Below are 21,646 nucleotides of genomic sequence, written 5' to 3'. Positions count from 1 at the left end.
CTCTAAAATCTTCTAAAAAAATTCATTAACTAACAACTCTGTCAGCCAAATATCAGTGGGCATTTTATTATCCTCTTTCTATCACCATAATGAGCTTGACTCAAACTGGGTCACAATGAATAAGAAACATTTATTAATGTCTGAATCTGCCAAAACAACCCTCTGACTTAATGCAAAGTGCCTGCTGTGAAAATTTTTGCCTGAAATCCAAGTTATTCCCTGGACTGAGTTCTTGTTATTGGATCTGAAAGGAAACCAATTCAACCTCCCTTCCAGAATAGCCCAGGTAGCTCCATAGTTTCAGTGGAACAGAATAGATTTCATACAACAAAGAGCATTTTACGACATTAGTAACGCAATGGAAAGGGTGGAATGAGATATGGGCTTTGGATTTCACATTGCTTCAAGGAAGAATAAACTAGAATTTATTTACAAGAAACATCATTCAGTCAAGCTGTACATACAATTTAATTCAAACAACACTGATCAGTTTTCTAAAAAGCATACTGCTCTTCTTGTTGCAGTTTCCAGCAATGTTTTCAAGTCCCAGCATACTTACTGGAAGCCATGGGGTTTTTTTTGTTTTTACCTCTATAGGCGTTGTTTCAGGGATCTCACGGAGAATAATAATGCATCGCTTATGGTTTGGTCTTACTTTCTCTCCTCTCTCATCTACTTGTACCATAGGGGAAGCTAAAATTAAGATACAATTAGACGTTAGGAGCTATAAGATTCTCTGTAATACACACAACTGTCAGCAACAAGATTCAAATAAATTAATATTTTGACACATTTGTAGGCAACAGGGATCTACTTTGGTTAGTATCTAATTTTTTACAACTCAGTCCACATATAAATATCAAACCAACAATTCAGAAGCCTATCCTTCAGCATAGCCAAGTAAGAGATGAAGGAACGAACGTTTCAAATTCTAAAATTGTTCAGAATTCAAATACCAGAAAACATGACCCTGGCAAATGAGTGCAAGAGTGACTGTAAAGTGTGCTTTGAATTTGGGAAGAGACTACTGTTTCATTGCCTACATATCCTGTTAGGTATCCTGCCACAACGTTTAGTTACTTGTACAGTTTACAGAGAAAACCAACTGCAACAGAGCTCAATCATGACAGGTGAGAGACAAAGTTATCTGAAAAGTTAAGGTAAAACCTAAATTTTCAAATCGTATTTGGTAGTTAGGAATTTAAGCTTTCACAAAAATAGCATTTTCCCCAACTGGCTTGTACTTTTTATTTTTATAATAGGTGCTGGTCTCCACTCATATTGTGTAGTTCGGAAAGAAATGCCACTAAGGGAACTAATCTGCACTTCTTGCACAGCCTGAACGTACAGTGAAGTGACTGGGCCTTTTGGCAGCACAAGGTCTGTATCAACTAGCCATGGGCACACCCAGGTACGTTCTCCTTACTAACAAACAGTGGAAATCATGTAACTAATCTTGTATCGTAAGACCATGAACTGTGACTTAATAAATGCTATGCAGCTATTTTTAAAAAAAATAGTGATCACAATTCAACGCTGCTCCTGGGCAGATACTGGTCGATAGTTTTTTGTGTAACTGCATGATGAATTCTTGAATTATCTGGAGTCATTAATTCATTTACACATTAACTACACAATGCAATATACACACACTCCTAATATTCAAAGGCACAAATCACTTGCAGTGCCCCAGGTCAATGGGAGTTGTGGATGCTCAGTACCTTTGAAAGAATCAGAACACACAGGCTCCCAACTGAACAGAAACCAGTTTTAGGGATTCATGAAACATGCACCAGGAGTTGATGCTTTTGAATTTCACATTTAAATGTGAAGCAACAGTTCTAGGAGAGTGATGCACAGATTTTACAATATTTGTTTCTTTGGCTGTTAACTGCATTAGCAGTCAATAATAAGAAAAAGAAATCTTAAGTGTAGTCGTTTCTCCACTTCTGAGCAGATGGGGAGGGGGCAGTGATAGTGAAAGAACTTAAAAGATCTATTATCCCATAAATGTGAACATAGCTCAGGGTTACATGGATGCATCAAAGGGAAGTAGATACTGCCTCCCATCCCAATTCAGTGTTTCTCTGCCTAGAAAACTAAACCAAAAAACAACAAATGAAACTCAATGTCTTGTTTGAACTCAGGGAAGGGAAAGGCATTAAAAAGTTCATTTTTTGACACTCTTAAGCAGAGTCCTACTGAGAAATCCAGATGGGAACAGGGAAAAACATTTATAGATTCAAAGTAAACATTGCAAAGCCGTTGATTCAAGCTTTGTTGCAGGAGATGTTGTGTGCAGAGTCAGCACCATGGGAGAACACCCTTCCTAGTGAACTTTCTACATTAAGTCAGAAGGGCAGACTTGCCATTCTTTACATTTTGGGAATAAGATTTTTGCTTTTGGTTAAAACTCAGTCCTCCTGAAAGCTATTTAGTTAAAGACAAATTTGAGAAAGTTTACTGAATACAAGAGACTGAGGTAGCTATTCTTACATGGATCTGCTTTGCATAGTTTGGCTTCCTCAAAGAAGAATTAATCTCAACCTAACTTTTCCATGAACGAAATCAGTAACTATAGGCCAGAGACCAGTCCTACAGAAAGAACAATACAACCGGTTTCTTTAAAACTGAGAGCTCCTTGTATTAGATTTTAGCAGCACATTTGTTCTACTGATCTAGACAAGTTTTTAAATTAAAAAAAGAGACAGACATACATCTCAACACTTCAAGAATAAGGTCCATATTGGTGGTGAGCTTCTTAATTCCTTCCATGTTGGCAATTGTCCATATTGGAACAAACTGATCACTGTCCATTTGAGACATCAAGTAAAGATCCTTAGAAAGATTCTCACTAAAAGTAAATAAATATACATGTTAGGAAAAAAATCTTCAGAGTGACAGAACAATTACTGGTTTAAGATTAAAAAACCCAAAATAATAAATGCCATTCTAATAAAGTTACGCATGCTCCCAGAGGTTTTCACTCTTGGGAATAAATGCAAACAAAGCAGAATCAAAGCAATGAAAATAAAATGAAAGCAGCTGAAAGGTGTCCAAGGCTAAGTTGCTGGCATATTACCCTACCCATACAACACTCAGCCCACAGAGCTACTTATCAGTACTAAGCAGACTCAACTGCCTAGATTTGTGAAATACAGAAAATTAGTCTTCACTAACCAAGAACACCACTATAGGGCCAAGGACTGTAGGAGATGGCTGTCTGGCTTCTTTGCCCTTGCAACATTTCAGAGGTTGCAGTCAGCACCAACAGAATGATTGTGGCAAAACCCCACAGCACCACTTACAGGTCTTTTTGGACCACTACATTCCAAAACCCTTCAAACACCTATCCCTAGCACCCAGAACTTTGCTGGAAGAAGTAGTCGTTGGATACAGCAGATGTGAGCTGCGGGTGTGCATTGTGGGATGGAGTTGGCAGGGCCAGCTGAACTAGCGCAGCTGCAACGCTTCTAGCTTCTTGTCCAAAATAAGTGAGAAAAGACACAAAATGCCACAGAACTAGAGGACCTCACTTCAGGTATTGCATATGACCCATGCAACCAATACTTGCAGACGTGTGAACATGAAAAGCTGTATGTGTATTGTAAGCTGAAAGCATACCTGTCAGTGGTTTCTGTTAATAGCTTTCCACAGAGTGAAAAACAGTCCCAAGTTTGCATTTCCATCAGACTCTGGGCCAAAATCAGACTTGGCATAACCACATTCTACTTGTGGCGCTAACTTGACAGTTGAACCCACTTGCACTTATACCCTCAGTTACTGAAAGGAATAAGTCCTAGAGGAAGGAAACACCTACCCTATCACCCTTGACAACTCGCAATTAATTCCATAACCCTCTTTAGTGGGAGAAAAACATTCTTCCCTAACATCTAACTCCACAAAAGTAATTCACTTTATCCATCTAGGTCTTTAAGCTGGTCAAGCTCAGCAAGGAATCAAGATCAAGATCTGAAACTTTAACCTTATGGCTTCAAGGCAAAACACAGTAACTGCATCTTTTATGCTAAAGGATCTCCATGTATACACATATCCCACATTCAACGTACTTTGACCCCAAGGAGGCTGCCTGACAATTACAAAATGCAATCTTCCCTGGAGCTGAATACATTACTCCGGTACTGCCTGCTATCCAGCAGCAAGTGCAATCAGGATCTCTGGCCTATAGCCCCCTTTTCACAGTAAACAGACATGAAGACCCAGAGCACAGAGCACACAACCAAAACAAGGGGACATTTAGATGCAACTTTTACGAAGCATTTAGTAGATACGGAATGAATTCATCATACAATACCGTGAGAAGCAGAATTCAAGTTGTTTCTTCAAACATTCTTTCAGGTCTTCTGTAGACGCAGCAGAGCTGCCTTCACCTGAAAAAGGAATTAAATTAGCATACCCTCATTGGATCCCAATCATGTGTAACCCAGAATATAATTCAAAAAGTGAATTTTAGTTGTGTAAGAAGTGAAAAAAGTTAAATGTCCTCCAGTATAACATGAGAGGAATGGAATTCTGAGATATGCAATTAGATTAAGCAGTGACAAACAAAGCACTTTGTACATGCTATTGCTTTTATAAAATGTGCTCTCCAATTGTATTATCATTTTGACCTATTTATCCATGTATTTTGGCCTGTTTGGATCCTCTCCCCTGACGACAGAAGCCTTGAAGAGAGGATTCAAATTTTGTACCGGAAAGTTTTTAATTTTAAAACGCTCTCAAAGACCAGACAATAGTCAAAAGAGGACTTGAAAAACCATGAACCACAATTTTAGAACTACGCAGACAAAGGTATATATGCATAAATTACCTCTCTGATGTTTATGCAAGTAACTAGTTAAACCCTTTGTGTTAAGGAATACTGATTGCACATACAAACGAGACATTTGTGCACATACAACTGCAGTTTTATGATTGAGGCTCAAATGTTAAAAGGCTTCAAGACATGGCCACAAAGACCACACTAACCCCCCCACTCATTTTCACATTCCTACCAGACAGATACAAACATGCCAGATTTCACTAGAAAAACCCAAACTAAGTTTAACACACAAGACCTTTTCCCACCATAACAGAAATTGACAATCAAAGTCAAGAAGTGAAAATGCAGGATGAGAGTGGAGCTATTTGTATATGATTTTAGTAAACTTTCTCTCCTTGTTATAGACATATTAAGTAGGACCACACACATGAACCTCCTGCAGCAAGTTCTGGGGAAATGTACAGTAGTTTTGCTGTCTTGGTGAGGAGAATCCTAGGATTCATTCAGTGTGATCAAAGTCCCTATCCCAACTCCTGTAGGTCAAAGTTAGAGAAAGCCTCCCTGCTGAGAGAGGAACATGAGCTCACCTGATACATTGCAGCAGGTAATTAACACTGTTCTCAGGGCTGTGCACATTCTTGCCAGCATCAATAAGGCAAATCAAAGCAAACAAGTAAACAAGCCAAGCCACATTTATTTCTGCTTTCCAAAAGAAATGCTTCCTTGCATTCACAGAAGTCTTACCATACCAAAAGGGGTGCACAAATTAGTGTGTATACCCACAATTCACTCCACCCTCCACTGAAACAGCTCTTCTGTGTTGGAAGATGGCAAGAAAAAGATTTCAGTGCATGCAAAAAACATTTTTACATGAGATGTTGTTCTAAGAGGGCATTGTAAACAAAGAAAAGCAAGATCTTTGACATGCCCTATTCATTTCAGGGGGAGTGCATATAACAATTATCCTATGGAGAGTGGTTCAACTCTAGATGAAGATTGAGAAATCTTACAAAGCCCTACCTACCGCAAAGGCTAAATTTATTAAAAGAAATACATTGCTCACAGGATGTCATAGAAAGGTTCCTTAACACAGCTATTTGACATGTGACTGCATAATGTCTTCTGGAATTCAGATACTTCTTGTTTCCCTTCCTCCCTCACTGCAGCTCCATTTTCAAGTTCCACTGTGAAGGGTTCTTTGAGTCTCTTTCCCAACTACACCTCACTCCCTCCCTCTATCCTCCAATACTATACCCAGCAATGTCTTTTGCAATACTATTTGCTAAAGTAATTTTCAGAAGCTGCAGGGACAGCAAAGACAAGTATTTTATACTTAAGAAGCTCTATTAATCTTTCCTTACATAACCTTATTTCTCTTGTATATTATGTATTAGATTATTATCGCAGGGCTTTTCATATTACTCATTCCACTTGTAAGCTGTACAGAGAAGCAAACTTCTGCTTTGTTCAATGCCTTGCCTATTTATGCTATAAGTAATCGGTGAAGAGAAAAACATTCATGCATTTCAGCACAAGCAATTGTGTTACGTTTAAAGGCAGATCACATTTTGGGTGTGTGAAAGTTAACAATGAGACATGCTTCCCTTAAGATTACAGGAGTTGAAGACAACATAGAATATAAGATGCTGTGCTTGAACACTCACCAGAATCATCATAAATTTGGTATCCAAGATCCTCAGTTGCTCGGGCCATTCCATTAGCAGCTGCTTCCTCAATACCAGTGCCATTTCTTGTAGCTTCACAAGATGGAGAATACATCACTTCATACTGCTTACAGCTATCCTCTACAGTCTCTACATTACCTGGCAAGAGAACATGCCCAACCAACAGAAAGGACATATGAGCTTAACAATATTTTCCATCTGAAAAATGTATTACCTACTACCATTGTTGCAAAGAACACCCAAGAGTACGGTAATTGAAAGACTCCTATTTTTTAGTTGCTTTGTATTTGATAGCCCTACACCTGAGAGGCAGTTTTTCTTTGTTTCCCTTATTTGTACTAGTCTCAACAACAGGGGGGACAAATATGTTTTTAAAATTGGAAAAATCAAATCATGGTGGGGGGCCAGTACTGTAGCACTTGAAAAATATTTTTCTTTAAAAAACATCAAGTTGAGTCCATAAACATGAGCACTTATGCCACAGAGACAGCTGCATGTACTCAGGGACTGTCAACTTAGTGTGATTATAAAATGCACTGGAAGCATGTTGATAGTAGAGTCTTGTCAAGGCTCAGGTCTCTGATAGCTTGCGGAAAAGACTAACACATTCTATTGGGTATAGAATGGAGTGTAGTTTCAGTTTAATAATTAATGTGGTTTGGACAGGGAAGGAGAGTTTACTTGCAGAAGGATTGACTCTGATGTAATAGGTCTTTTCCAGGTCTACTGTAACTTTAATGAACCTATGCAAAGGCATGTAAGTGACAAAGGACATTATTGATTAAATGCACTTAAGTACAGAAGAAACTGCATGAAGGCAAATAAAGGGCAGATTTGGAGAAACATGCTTTAGTTTTTTTAAACAGCATATAGAAGTATGAAATATTTTTAGCCATTTGAAAGATAAGCATGAAAACACCAAGATTTAAAAAAAATAAATAAATAAAAACAAAAAACACCAAGCAAGGTGGCTGGGGTAATATCTTTTAATGGACCAACTTCTGTTGGTGAGACACACAAGCTCTTTTTCACATTGTCTCTCTAATATCCTGGGACCAAACATGACTACAACACTGCAAACAAAGTCTAACAACCTCCTCTTAGTCAAAGCTCAGAACCATCCTCATCCTCTTTGACCTATCAACCAATCTTTTGAAATCTTGTCTTTGGCTTCCATGACTGTCCTTCCCTGGTTTTCTCCTACCTGTATGTCCTTCAGCAGGTCTTTTGGAGGATCCTCTTCATTCCTCTCCAGCTTTCTGCCATAGGGCTCTATCTTCAATCCTCTTCTCCCACTACACCTTCTCTGGGTAATTTCATACAGAAACAAATTCAACTATCATCTCTATGCTGAGGACTTAGATCTACCTCTTTACTCCAGACAAGTCTCCTTCTACCCAAACTGAAATATCAACCTGAGTCTGACATTTCCTTCTGGATTTCAAATGTCAGATCAAGAGCAATGTCACTAAAATGGAGCGTAACACTCCCTTCCCCTCTCAGACTTCTTCACAATCGCTTTTCGCAAAAAGATTGCTGACACCACCACCGAGTCTATCACATAAGCCTATAACCTGGGCATCGTCTTCGAATCTGACCTCTCTATAGGTCCATACATTCAGGTTATCTGCACAGTATCTCTAGAATACAGCCTCTTATCCATCCGCACAGCTAAAACTCACCTCCCATCCCGATCACTACAACAGCCTTCTCTCTGGCTTTGACAAATTCAATCTTGCCCTGCTCATATCCATTCAGAATACTACTGCAAAGATCATTCTCCTCACCTGTCATTTTAATCACGTGACCTGACTTTGAATCCCTCCACTGGTTCTCCCTTCTCTATCACATCAAACATAAGCTACTTGTCCTGGCTGCTAAGGCCCTTCACTGCTTATCCCCTCCCCAACGCAACCATCATCTCCGATTCACTACCGAGATGGCAACTCCTGCCACTAAAGGCTTCGATAGTCCGCTTGTTAAATTTTCAGACAAGCACCTTGTGTTTTCTCCCATGTCGCCCTCCACACTTGGAAGGAACTCCCTGTAGACATCTACAAAACTAATTACTCTCCTTCAAAGCCCTCCTTCCTTTTCCACTATGCCTATAAAAATACCTTGATAATTGTTAGGCTGCTGGCATGCTCGCATGCCACCCAATATTGTCTCATTGTACTCTGTCTCTCATCTTGCACTTAGATTGTAAGCTCCTTGGGGCAGGAACCTTCTTTTTGTTCTGTGTTTGTACAGCACCTAGCGCAATGAGGTCCTTGTCCAGCCTATGACTCCTAGGCACTATGGTAATACAAATAAAAATAGAGACAGCAGATTTAACTATCATGACCCACTAGAACTAACAGTGTGAATCTCATGGTTGCTTCTGAAGTAAGATTTATTAGAGCACCATATTAGGATGCCTTCATTCAGATTAGAAATATAAACCTCTTATTCCAGACTCCTTGCATCTGGTCATCTTTATGCAAGTTCTCATAGGTTCAGCCATAGCTTTGCCCTTCATATTTCTATTGGATGCTTGGGTTGTCTCTCTGGAACATAGCAGCATTTAAACCAAATTAAATTTCATTTTGATTGCTGACTGATACAAAGGTCTCAAACCTCTACCCCATGCACTGTGCTGCATAACTGGCAACATGTATTTAAGGGGGCTTTTGCCTTCCCTTGAAGCATCAGGTACTGACTTCAAGATACCAGTCTTCATGAAAGTCTAAGCCATTTTCACAACCTGAAGCATAATGCACCTATTCCAATAGCCTCATCCATCCTGTAGACATATCAGACATCTCAAATCTCAGTTAGCTAAAAGTCATTTATAGAGAGGAAATGGTAGTCTGAACACATAAATGGAGAATACCAGAAACACCATCTGAAAAGCAACCTTAATATTTGCACCCTGTGAACATGGAGAACCTGAGAGAGACATGACTCAGACTGGGGCACCCCAACTAGCATTGCCACTTCAAACACATTAACTTACTCTTGAAAGTCACAGGGTAGCATGCACCACAGAACATTGGCTGAATGACTGGAATGAGCTAATACCAGAGCAGTAAGACATCTCTTCTAGGCCATCTCCTTTTGTGATCAAGGCCTTGAGGAAACAAATTTTAGAGGCTTCAAGTTTTTAAGAATGGTCACAGTGGCTCAGTGTGGTGAAACAGCCAGTCACGTAAGAGTAACCTCATTTTGGGTCTGGTTGCATGAAAAATCCACTTGGAATTTAGCCAGTCTCATAATTATTTGGAGATCACTGTCTGTGTCCTTTACCAATCTTTAATCTAAATATCAACTTGATAATCTTTAACGCTATTTAGATTTGGAGTCACGTGGTGGATTCTAGTGTTAAGCAAGCCTGACGATCCATATAACAGGGTGATCTCTTACCCAAAGTAAGATAGGCTTCAAACAAATTCAGGTGGTATGCCAGCTAATGAATGTAGAGTTAGATACACCTGAACTATGTGAAAGTGACCTGATTCAAAGTCCATTGGCTTCTGTGAGCTTTGGATCTCTGCCCCAAGAGATAAAACTGCAAGTTCATTGCCCAATTCTGTCACAGGAAGAATTCATTCAACTGCCAGTGAAGTATGTGGGAGTTGGAGATGCTGAGCATCTCACAGGATGAGATCATTAGATTAAATTCCTTGAGGTAGCAAGATAGCAACCTTCTACGTCATAATTGTTTAAACTGCCTAGAAGAGGGGTTCTCAACCTTTCTTTCTGAGCCTCCCCTCCCCCCCAACATTCTATAAAAAACTCCAGGGCCCAATGGAGGCTAGGGGGTCCTTGGCACAGGCACAGTTTGACTTCAATTTTTGGAGCTCCACATGGTGGACTCTGGGGAGGAACCGCCACCTCCACCCCAACACACCTCAGCAGGCCACCCAGCCTGTCTGGGTTTGGGGCAGGGGGAAAGGTTGCAACCAAAAAGTATAACTGGGGAAGGGGGAAAGAAGCGTAAAAAATTTGAAAAATGCTCAGGATGCAGGCAGGGGGTAAGCTAGGGGCTGTGTGCAGTGAGGGGGGTATCTAAAGGCTGTGCGCGGCCAGGGGGGTAGCTCAGGGGGCGGGGCCTAGTGGAGAGAGAAGGAGGTGGAGGTGTATGTGGAGAGCTGCACTGGGACTGTCTCCGCTCTGGTTAAAGCACTGTAGTTTGTGGAGCAAAGCCCCATTCCCTGTTCCCCCCCTGCAATTCCACCCATGGGCTCAAGGCTTCTACCCACAGGCACTTGAGGTTCACGGATCCCCAGAAACTGGCTTGCAGCCCCCTGGTTGAGAATTGCTGGCCTAGAAAACTTCAATGTTACAGAATAGCAAATCTGAGTTAACCTTGGGATTACTATTGCGAAGCAAATATTTGCTTATGATCTGCATCAGTTAATATACATTAACTATACATTGCTTCCACTGGAATATAAAAGTTACTAGTTTTCCAGTCATTTTAAATGTTTATATACAATCTTTTCACTGTACTTTTCCAAAAATAAAGCAGACATGGTTCTTGCACTGAGCTAAAGAACCTAAATGCACAAGTTCTGGAAGCATTTTTTTTTTTTTTTAAACTGACTGTTGCTACGAGTGACCTCTAAAGCCCTTTGTTATTGGTATTTACCAATTTTCCCAAAAACATTTCCTGGTTTTGGGGAAAAAAGCATTTTGATTTTACCAATTTTCACCTGAAAATTGGCTTTTTTGGACCTGGGATTTTTTCTGCGGGGGAAGCAGATGAGGCCACGCTGAAGGTTTAGCAAGGTCAGGAAGGGGCTCTGTACAGCAGAAGAGGGCCACTGGCATCTCTCCTCACCCCAGCCCTTCAGCACAGACCTTTCTGCTTCCTCTGTGACATGGGGGAGAAAGACTGGTAAGGAGACAGGTCCTGGCAACCAAGAGACTCATCTTTGTCAACTGCCACATGGGCAGTACCCTTCCCTCCCCAAACACATCCCCACACCTTTCACTGCCTTTTATTTTCAGTTCTTACTGATTAATCCACTACATTCTCCTACAGAATCCTTCTGTACCAGGGAGACTCCTGTGCTGTGTCTTCTGTACCAGGGAGACTCCTGTGCTGTGGCCAGCTGGGGAATCTGTCTGAATAGCTCTGCCAGAGATAACAGCAGAGAGGGGCATAGGGAGCCAAGAGAGACAGCAAAAACATAGGGCCTTGAGCACATATCCAAAGTGTGTTCTGATCTCCAGGACTCCGTCAAAGCAATGTTGGGGGAAATACAATGAAGGAAACCTCAGGGTTCCATTACTCTGTGCCCTCTTCTGCAGGAGAAGGGATCTCACCTTTATCTGGTTTGAGACCTTTGGCCAACCCTTTTGGCCACAGGGGTTTGTACAGTTCCTCTGCAGGACTTAGTCACCTGATACTTAGCTACACTCAGACTGAGAACTTCAAATAACTGACAGCAAATGAACAGTTTTAAACCCAGGAGACATGTTTATTCTTCTCTAGCAGCTGTCAAGAGACTAATGCCAGAGCAAATAGAGACCTTGCTGATACACTGACAGCAAAGCCACCACTTCCCAGGGATAGTCTCACCTGCTGTCACAGGGGGCAGATGTCTCTAAGGTTTGGCATTCCCACAGGCTGCTGATAAATGGCAGCTGATACTGACATGGATTCCTAACCTTCCTATTCTCCTTTAGCTACATATGTGACAGGAATACATCTTAATTTCTGAAAATGAGCATTGTTTCCTTAGAGCTTTTCCATCTTATTCCACATCACAGGTCTGGTCTATAGATTTCTTTTAATGAGCATTACTATATTGGTTAAATGTTTCTTTAAAAAAAATAAAGAATTATACCATTACAACTCCTAATGTGAGTGAAGTTATATCAGTTTTAATGTGTTTATATCATTCAACAACTTCCACATTATAGGGGATGTACAGCTTTAACTATGCCAGTATAGCTTAAGCAGTATAATTTGTGTGTTTAGACAAGGCCTAGGTTTATAAACACAGGAACAGACCAATATTCAAAGCTGTTTAAAGATAAGATGGTTGCATCTATAGCTGCTAATTAAGTAGTGTCAGAACAGAAAAGACGAATTAAATCATGGTTATTCATTTCTCAGTATCAGAGAGCTGATGTTCAGTTTATAGGCTTAAATTATATTTGATTTACATGTAGTAGCATCACTCGAGACTACACTCTAATTCATCAAAGCAAAATGACTGATTGCCTTGAACGAAATTTTCTGTTCAGTATAGGACCCATGCTGGAAGAGCTACTATTTGTAGAAGAGTCAGATTCCTCTGTCACCGCATTCCTCTTCACTTACACTAGCATGTCTTTAAAAACTTAGGGTATATCTACACTTAAACAGCTGCAGCTGCACCACTGTGGCATTCATGGCAGACACTACCTACGGCAATAGGAGGGGTGCTCCTGTTTGTGTAGGTAATCCAACTCCTCAAGAGGTGGTAGCTAGGTCAACAGAAGAATTCTTCCATTGACTCTTTCACTGTCTACATTGGGGGTTAGGTCAGCATATCCACACCCCTGAGAGATATAGTTATGCCTTCGTAAATTCCTAGTGTAGTCCAGCCCTTGGTTTTCATATGGACACAGACTTACCTAGACATGTCTCACCACCATATTTTTTTAAAATATGGTCAACTAGATTTAACAAAGTTAATAAAGATTTACACAAGTACACTCAAAGCTTAAAGCAATCAATTGCCTTTTAATTGCTTTGCAGCATACATTCCAGCAGAACTGTAACTGCAGAATAGCTCAATAATCTACCTGGATTGTGTGTGGCCCTCAGATCTCAATCTTTCTGTTCACAGGGTCAAGTGTATACTAAAGTGCAGCAATGATGAGAAAGCAACAGAGAAAGGAAAAATTAATCAAGAAGGAAAAAAAGAGGTGGAGATAAAGTATAGAATCCATTTCCGCACATTTAGCAACTCGTCTCCCTCTTAGCGCAATACTTGGTCATCATCGAACCTCTAAGTGTTACAGGGGACCATAAAACACTACTCCCTTTTTGGATTACTTTTCATATCCTGCCTGTTCTTCCTCAGAACAGATTCAGGTACCAGCTCAGAGTCTTAAACTAAAGCTCATTCAGATCAGATATTTTCTCCATTCCCTAATATTTACTGAGGCAATTAGGTAGTAAACTGCTTCAGAAAACTTGTCATATTCAATCCATATTGGCTCCTACATCATCCTCTGGAGCTGTTCTTACAAGGACAAGAACACTGGTTCCTTCTTACTGCTGGATTTAGGTTTACATAGAATACACGCAATCTGAACTAAGCAAGGGATTAAGTCATCATTTGTGTTTAGACATCTCACCCTCATTATGAGTTCCTGGTGCAGTGGCAGTTTCTTGCCACAAGTGCTCAGTCCCATTGGTCACTGGTGCAGCTTCAGTGCTTCCCTGTGGACCTTCTTGCCACACTTTTGCATTTGGATTTAAGCCAGTACCTTTTGATGTTACCTGCTGAAAAGACACAAGTAGATTATTCGCAAAAATGATCCAGAAAGGATTGAAGAGAAATTAGGGAAGTTATTACATCTTAGTATAGTGCTTTTTTAGAGAGTTTCACATCTTAGAAGTGTCTAAATGATCAAAAAGGAAGAAGAGAGACTTTCACTTTCCAACAGAAAATAGGCTCTTAGACAAAAGTCAGAAAAACTTTAAACTGTCAAGGGATTTAATTTTCAAGTATCTTGTTTCTACTTGTGATGTCTCTCTTCTCCCCTTTTTAACCTCCATTTTATGAGTAATGTTTAGCCATCCAGTGACTAGAGCAATAGCATTAGCATGGGGATATTTTGAAAGCAGAGGGAAGGAGCCAGATGAATTAGATTCACAAGTCACAGGTTTTATACAAATTTATCACTCATAATCCTTCATCCATTGGCAAAAGACGGGGGAAATCTTCCCACTCCAACCCCATTATAACCCTTTCCTTGAAAGTAATGGAAGGCAGCCCACTATACTGCACTGTGCTCTGGAGACAAGGAACCCGTGGAATGTGTGGCGTGATACAAGTGCTCAACCATGCAACTCAACCCTGACAAAGCACCAGCTGTCAGCTATGCAAAGATTACTTATGAATTCACTAGTTTTTGAAGAATAAAGTTTTCCTTGCAAGCATTTCTGCACCTTAGACACAGCTAGTAGACCTCCCCCACTCAGAGCAGGAACCAAGGAGAGAAATTTTTGCGGCACCTGCACAAGTTTTCTGCTGAGCCACAGCCTTCCACAACTCCCATAAGGTTAAATTTTGATACTGTGGGACAAAAAACCCAAAATTAGAAATAGCCACTTAAGTGTCAAGCACATTGAGAGAGAAACTGCTCAGTCACCTAAAGGAGACATTCCAGTTCAGTGACTAAGAAACAAATATTTATACATAAACAGTTTCCTGCAATAACAGTTCCCCCCCAATCCAGAGTTATGAGATGCACAATGACTTCAAGAAACAGGAAGTTAGGAAGGCAGCAAAACTGAGTATTTGTGCCTAGAAACCATATCTGAAGGAGTGAAGGAAGCCAATCCAGAGTGACTGAAAGAGGTTATATGGAAAACAAAACATCTCCCTCACAATTCTCTGTTAAGCCATATTTTCTGTCAGTGAGTTTAACTGCAAATAAACTAATAGCCTAAAACTGTGCAATGGTTCCCAAGAGTTTTAATGGTATTCCCTCTGCCATATTACTAGCTCTTTCCATAGTTCCCCCACCCCAAACTCCAAAACAAAACCACAATGCTTTTGAAAGTGTTCCTCCAGCTGTTAGAAATGGAAGAGCCTCTGATCTCAAAATGCCTAATCAAAAGTTTCCTTTAAAAACAAAACAAACCACAAGTGAACTTCCACCAAACACTTACTGAAAATGATGTTCTTAATTCATAACAATAGTATGATACTGGAAGAGAGAGCTGCTTGTCCTGGCATAAAATTTCCCTAGAGAACCTCAATCCAGAGAACGAGGAAGCTGGATGTATTAGAGTTTAGCCTTCTAGAGTCTCCGGCATTAAGAGGTAGCTTAGTACTGTGCCTTGCAAATAAGATACAGGGATAAGGAAAAGGTCTAGTTAGCCATAGGAATAATTCTATTTATCTCTGCCAAGGTCATACCAAGCTTCAAAGCATCTTATTTCAATGTATGGGTAAGTTTATGGCATTAAGACTCTTGAGGACCAAACAGGATATTGTACACATGTAGAAGTCAAAGCAGTATAGTCCTGCCTACTGCAGGAGCCCAAAGTCAAGACTTATGAACTCTACAAGTTCTAAACGTGGTCATATTGCTCAGTTTGCTCATCACCTGTACAGCTCAGTGAATCCCTATTTAGGACAGGCATAATGTTTACTTGACAGGTGTATTGTGACTTTTTACATCCAAGCATTTTCACGCGTACATAAGTATCTTTCAATAACCAACCATATGAATGTTGCTGATCATAAAGAGGATGAAGCTTCTACAATCAACATGTCAAACAGCAGTGCTTGAAGTCAGATACAGTCAGATCACATCGCAAGGAATGTTTCAAATACATGCTCTCTGGCCATTTCAGAAGTGGACAAAAACTATTTGCCATAATAGTGGACATGCCTGGGATTATCCTATAATCCTCACATATGCCAAAATTCAATCTAGAAGACACTCTTTCTTTAGGCAGGTCATTGGAGCATGTTCTCTAGAGATATTATACTCAACAAGCCTTCTCCCTAATTTCCAAGGAGGTCTGGCTGAAACAGAATCTCATTCATCCCACTGTCATGATGTAAGACTTCAGATGGTAATGCTGTGGAGGAACAAATCAGCAGACATACTTACTTTTTAAATTGGGACTGTACCTGAATGTCCATTTCCAGCAAAGTACTAAAAGGACCCAGAGCAAATGATAATTTACTACCTATCAAGGTATCAGATCTTTTCTTCTATATCGGCCTTCCTACCTCTATTGTCCAAGTCTCACTTTCAGGAGAGAGGCTATGCTCCTAATAAATGATGTCAACAAACAGATCTGTCCACATCTAAAAGACAACTAATTGTGGTCTATCTCGTACTCTATGATCCAATCCTGCTTCCACTGAACTAAATCTCAAGACATCCATTGATTTTGAAGGGTCACAATCAAGCTCCTAGTCTAGTGTATATAGTTTTTCTGAAGCCAGAGTGTAGAATGCAAGTATTCTCATTACACCCCATCAAATGCCTTTTTAGCACAAAGAGTTTACAGTATGGACTCTTCCTCATTTAACTGAGCTAGACAAGTAGGAATGTTTTTCAAATACTACTGGGCCCAATTACCACATGAAGTCTTGCTGGTTGGGTAAATAATAGCTTTTTGTTTCAGTCCACTGAAGTATTTTCACAAAGCAATTATAACATTGCAGAGAAACAATGATCAGTAAAACTAATGGATATTTACAAAATGACAGAGCTGGCCTGCTTGAAAACTCTGCTCAATATAATATGGAGTCTACCAGGAAGCTATCCAGAGCCAGAGAATTCCTAGCAGGCATGCCCTGGACAGTAACACAAACAGTGCATCATTCCAGGAATTCCCTCTGATCTGGAAAGAGATTGCTAAAGGTTAGGGTACTTTGAACATTAGCTATGACATCTGTCTTTTCCCTAGACTGATCTAGAGAAATATCAGTACTGGAACTCCCTGCATATGGCGGACATATCTGATGACACTAAGAAGCTCTGCATCTGGTTTTGCCTGCTCTCTAACAGTTTGTCTGCTCTAACTCTCCACAAAGTAGGCTTGTTTGGCTTTGAATATGAGATACCAGCATATTCAGTTAGCATTTCAACTTGATAGATATAAAAACTTTATCTTATGGAATGGTTTTACAGTTACTCTTACAAAACCTAAACATAAGCACTCAACATTTTTCAAGTCTGTGGTCCTTTTCAGAAGCAAAACTAATGAATTCGCCTTAAGAGACTCCCACTGATTAGAGTGGTTGATAGACCTCACTCTGGTACCCTGGAATGTAAGCACTATATTTCTTTTGAATGTTCAACAAATGCTCTAGATTGGCTTTCACAATTAAGTCTATCTGGTTTTACTTAAACCTCTGATCATTTTCCTATGTATTTAATAATTTCTCCTGCTAGGTAGCCTGTTCAAAAGAATTTTTTAACAGATACTTGCTCATCCTACTTTATCCTGCAGTGAAGTCATAATGTTGAATTTGTGACATCAGTGATTTCCCTGGCAATAGACTGGGAGCACAAGACTGGGGCTACCCTGTAGGAACAAATACTTTGTACTTATATAGCAGACCTTGTCATCTGAGAATGCCAAAGCAGTTTACAGCTAGGAAAACTGAGGTACAGAAAAACAGAGTGACTTGACAAAGGTCACATGACAAATCTATGGCAGAGCAGGGAATAAAGCCCAGGTCTCCTGAGCAGAATAACGTGAAACATTTGTTGCATGGGGACAAAGGAAACTCAGCAAACTGAGTTACTACCTGGGAAAGTGTTGCCTTTTTCTGAGTTTATCTAGCACATAAGTCTTTAAGGTTAGGAAACAAGAGAGAAAGGCAGCGTTGAAGAAGATAAACCATGGCTGACATTCCGAAACAGGAGGTCCTCTCTGCTCATTGTTAGAGGACATCTTGCTGGAGGAGGAATTAGAAATAAGCAGGTACCCTAAACATTACAAGCAACTCTCAGAAAACAAGTTATAATATTAATGCCTATATGAGAAAGCTAATTTGATTGAACACATAATGGCTTCTCCATTAGTCAAGAAGCTACCCCACTGCCAGCATTTGGCTCATGTGTTACTTTTAAGAGATACTAGATAAAAACCAGATTCTGTTTATATTGACTCATCTTTATTACGACAAGGTTTTCCAGGAGGGGGAATGCAAAATAATGCACACCATGCATGCTGCAGTTTTTAGGCCCGTAAGCAGAGCTAAAGATCAATTATACTCTGCTCAGAGTATCATGGCTTTTTAATTTCTTGCCTCACAACCCTCACACGAACCTGCATGAGTTTTGTCTTATTGCTGCAGAAAGGGAAGCCGGAGCCCTTACAGACTGAATGGTGCCGTTCACGTATGTTGCTTTCATGCTGCCATGGCTCTACAACACTCTATGAAACACCATAGAGGCAGCAGGTAGGAGAGATTGCCTAATTATGTTTCTTAAGTTTCTCCAACAGCTAAAAAGCTAAAAAGCTAAAAATGCACAATTCTAATATTTCCCAGTAAGGGAGTAATGTGGTAACCATCTCAATGTTCATCACAGTCTCTAATTCTGAAATTAAGCTACTGAAATTCAAATTAGAAATATAAAATCACAGTTGTGATTGTACTGTGAAAAACTCAAAGCATTCTTCCAATGTACTAACATTGTTTATTTAATGTTAACAGTATGCTTGGCACTGCACGATCCACACAAATACAGGCTCTGTCACAAAGACATATAGGAAGTACTTCTGCACAGAGATCATGTCCATATTATATTACTATTACATGTCCATAGTGCATTCAATCAATGGCTCTAACCCTACAGCAGGTTGGAAAGGTAATATTTTAGCAAACCAATAATTTTTCATGTTACATACCCTATACAAGGTACTATTTTTAAAAGTGTATCAGTACTCCTATTCTCAGTTAGCACTCTGTGCATGAGTGATGAAAAACACTTTACCATCCCAACAAGTATGTTTGTTGATCTCAAATACAACCTTGTTTTGTATAGATTGTCTGTGTGAAAATTAAAAACAATGCATGATACAGAGGTATAAAGCTGCTTGGCCAAATTCTGCTGAGGTACACCAGTCCCAAACTAGATTAACTGCCTTGAACTCCAGTGCAGCAGCAGGATTTGGCCAGTCAGTTGGAGATAACAGAAGTTAATTAATGGATAACAAAGACTATCAGCAGAAGGAAAGGAGTAGATCAAACAGCAACTAAAATTAACTAAATTATAGTATATGACTTGCTGAATCTTCAGACAGTCACTCCCTGGCTACAGAGATTCCTACTTGCTTAAGCTAACAAAGTCTAAGCCCTATTCATATTATGGTGCCTCATTTCTGTTAGTTTATTTTAATTCCAGGATCTACCTCAAAGCATCTGCTGCTCTGAAATAACTAGCTCTTTGCTATAAATTTAACTTTTCTACCCTGTGGTCAGTCACAGATGTAGACAGCTGTTCACAACTTTAAAAAGTGTTAATTAAGAGACTGTGGATTTGAAGAGCAACTCTGCAATCTAACCAAAAATGAAAAAAACTAAATCAAAGCACTATGTTTCTGTAGTAAGAGCATAATTTTTCCATCAAAGTGATTCAAACAATATTCATTCCAAAACTTTAGGGGCTTTCTTCAAGAAAGAAATGAGGGGGTTACACAGTCCCTTTCTTTAAGCATTCTTAGCCATAGTACAAATTTAACTACATATCTGAAAGATTAAAAAAACTACCATACTATAAAGTAATAGCACACGACCTATTAATTAACCTCAGGTCAGTTATTCCTAATTTAGTATGTTCAACTCTACAATTAACATGATCATAGAAATCATGACATGTAGGACTGGAAGGGACCTTATTAGGTCATCTAGTCCAATCTCCTTCACTGAGAAGGGACTAAATATTATCTAGACCATTCCTGACAGGTGTTTGTCTAATCTGCTCTCAAACACCCCCCCAATGACTGAGATTCCAAATTTGTTCCAGTGCTTAATTACCCATATGGTTAGGAAGCTTTTTATAAATGTTTAAAATAAATCTCTCCTGTTGCAATTTAAGCCCTTTATTTCTTGTCCTGCCCTCAGTGATTAAGGAGAACAGTCTATCACCCTCCTCTTTATAACAACCTTTTAGGCACTTGAAGACTTATGTCCCCTCTCAATATTCTCTTCCCCAGACTTAAAAAAAGAAACAAACCATTTTTCCAAACTTCCCTCATAGGTCATGTTTTCAAGACCTTAACCATTTTTGTTGCTATCCTCTGGATTTTCTTTAATTTGTCTACATCTTTCCTGAAGTGTGGTACTTAGACCTGGACTCATCAGCCTTATCAGTGCTGAGTAGAGTAGAAGCATGACCTCTGATGTCTTGCTTACAAACACTCCTGTTAATATATCCCAGAATAATATTTGCTTCCCCCACCAACAGTATTACATTGTTGATTCATATTTAGTTTGTTATCCACTTTAATCTCCAGATCCTTTTGTGTCTCCTTCCTAGACAGTAATTTCCCATTGTGTATTTGTGAAATTAATCATTCTTTGCTAAGTGTAGTACTTTGCATTTGTTCTTACTGAATTTCAGACTATTTATTTCACACTATTTCTCCAGTTTGTCAAGATCATTTTGAATTCTAATCCTGTCCTCCAAAGCCTGCAACCCCTACCAGCTTAGTATCGCCAGCAAACTTTAAGTGTATTCTCTATACCCATTATCCAAATAATTTATGAAGATATTGAATAGAACCAGACCCATGACAGATCCCTGCGGGACCCCACTCAATGTGCCCTTCCATCTTGACTGTGAACCAGTGGTAACTACTGAGTAGTTTTCCAACCAATTCAACACCCAATGTACAGTAAGTTCATCTAGGCGACATTTCTCTAATTTGTTTATAAGACCGTCATGTGAGACAGTATCAAATGCCTTGCTTAAGTCAAGATATATCAACTCTATTGATTCCTCCTCACCCCCCACAATGCACAAGGCTTGTTACCTTGTCAAAGGAGGATCTTAGGTTTGGCTGACATGATTTATTCTTAACTGTTAATAGCACCTTATTATTTTCTAGGTGCTTATAAACTGATTGTCAATTATGTAGATTTGTCTTACAATAAATTAAATCCCATCAATTTTAAACATTTAAACAAAAAGTGCACTACAGACTATGAAGTTTAAACAATGGAATTATGTTTCACTAAAATGATGAAGGAAATCTATGTTAAACACATTGATCTTTGAGTAATAGTAGATAAGAGATCATTTGGATTTAACAGATACCACATCCAAACACAATGAAAAGACTTCTCTCCTTGAGATACTTCACACACAGCCAAGGGTGAAGAAACACTTCACCTAAAAGTGTGGGTCTAATGTATTCGCTGATGCAATAAAGCAGTAGTCTACCTTGTCCATCAAGGCTACAAACCATAATAAAAATAATAAGAATAGC

General features: G+C 39.5%; 1 protein-coding gene across 1 annotated transcript in view; it reads right to left on the bottom strand.

Annotated features, from left to right (window-relative positions):
* The window catches only part of LARP4 (La ribonucleoprotein 4), a 39,074-nt gene that overhangs the window by 15,783 nt on the left and 1,645 nt on the right, over window positions 1-21,646 (bottom strand). The window contains exons 2-6 of the mRNA XM_067529731.1: window positions 13,807-13,954; window positions 6,448-6,606; window positions 4,316-4,391; window positions 2,718-2,854; window positions 590-693 (exon numbers count right to left, since the gene is read on the bottom strand). Coding sequence (XP_067385832.1) covers window positions 590-693; window positions 2,718-2,854; window positions 4,316-4,391; window positions 6,448-6,606; window positions 13,807-13,954 — 624 coding nt within the window. The remainder of the gene's footprint in view (window positions 1-589; window positions 694-2,717; window positions 2,855-4,315; window positions 4,392-6,447; window positions 6,607-13,806; window positions 13,955-21,646) is intronic.

This window comes from Emydura macquarii, unplaced genomic scaffold (assembly GCF_026122565.2).
Source record: "Emydura macquarii macquarii isolate MOO-44397 ecotype Brisbane River unplaced genomic scaffold, CSIRO-AGI_Emac_v2 contig_2994, whole genome shotgun sequence".
Lineage (NCBI taxonomy): Eukaryota > Metazoa > Chordata > Testudines > Chelidae > Emydura > Emydura macquarii.
The sequence above is the reverse complement of the archived record's forward strand: the minus strand, read 5'-3'. Positions and strand labels throughout refer to the sequence as shown.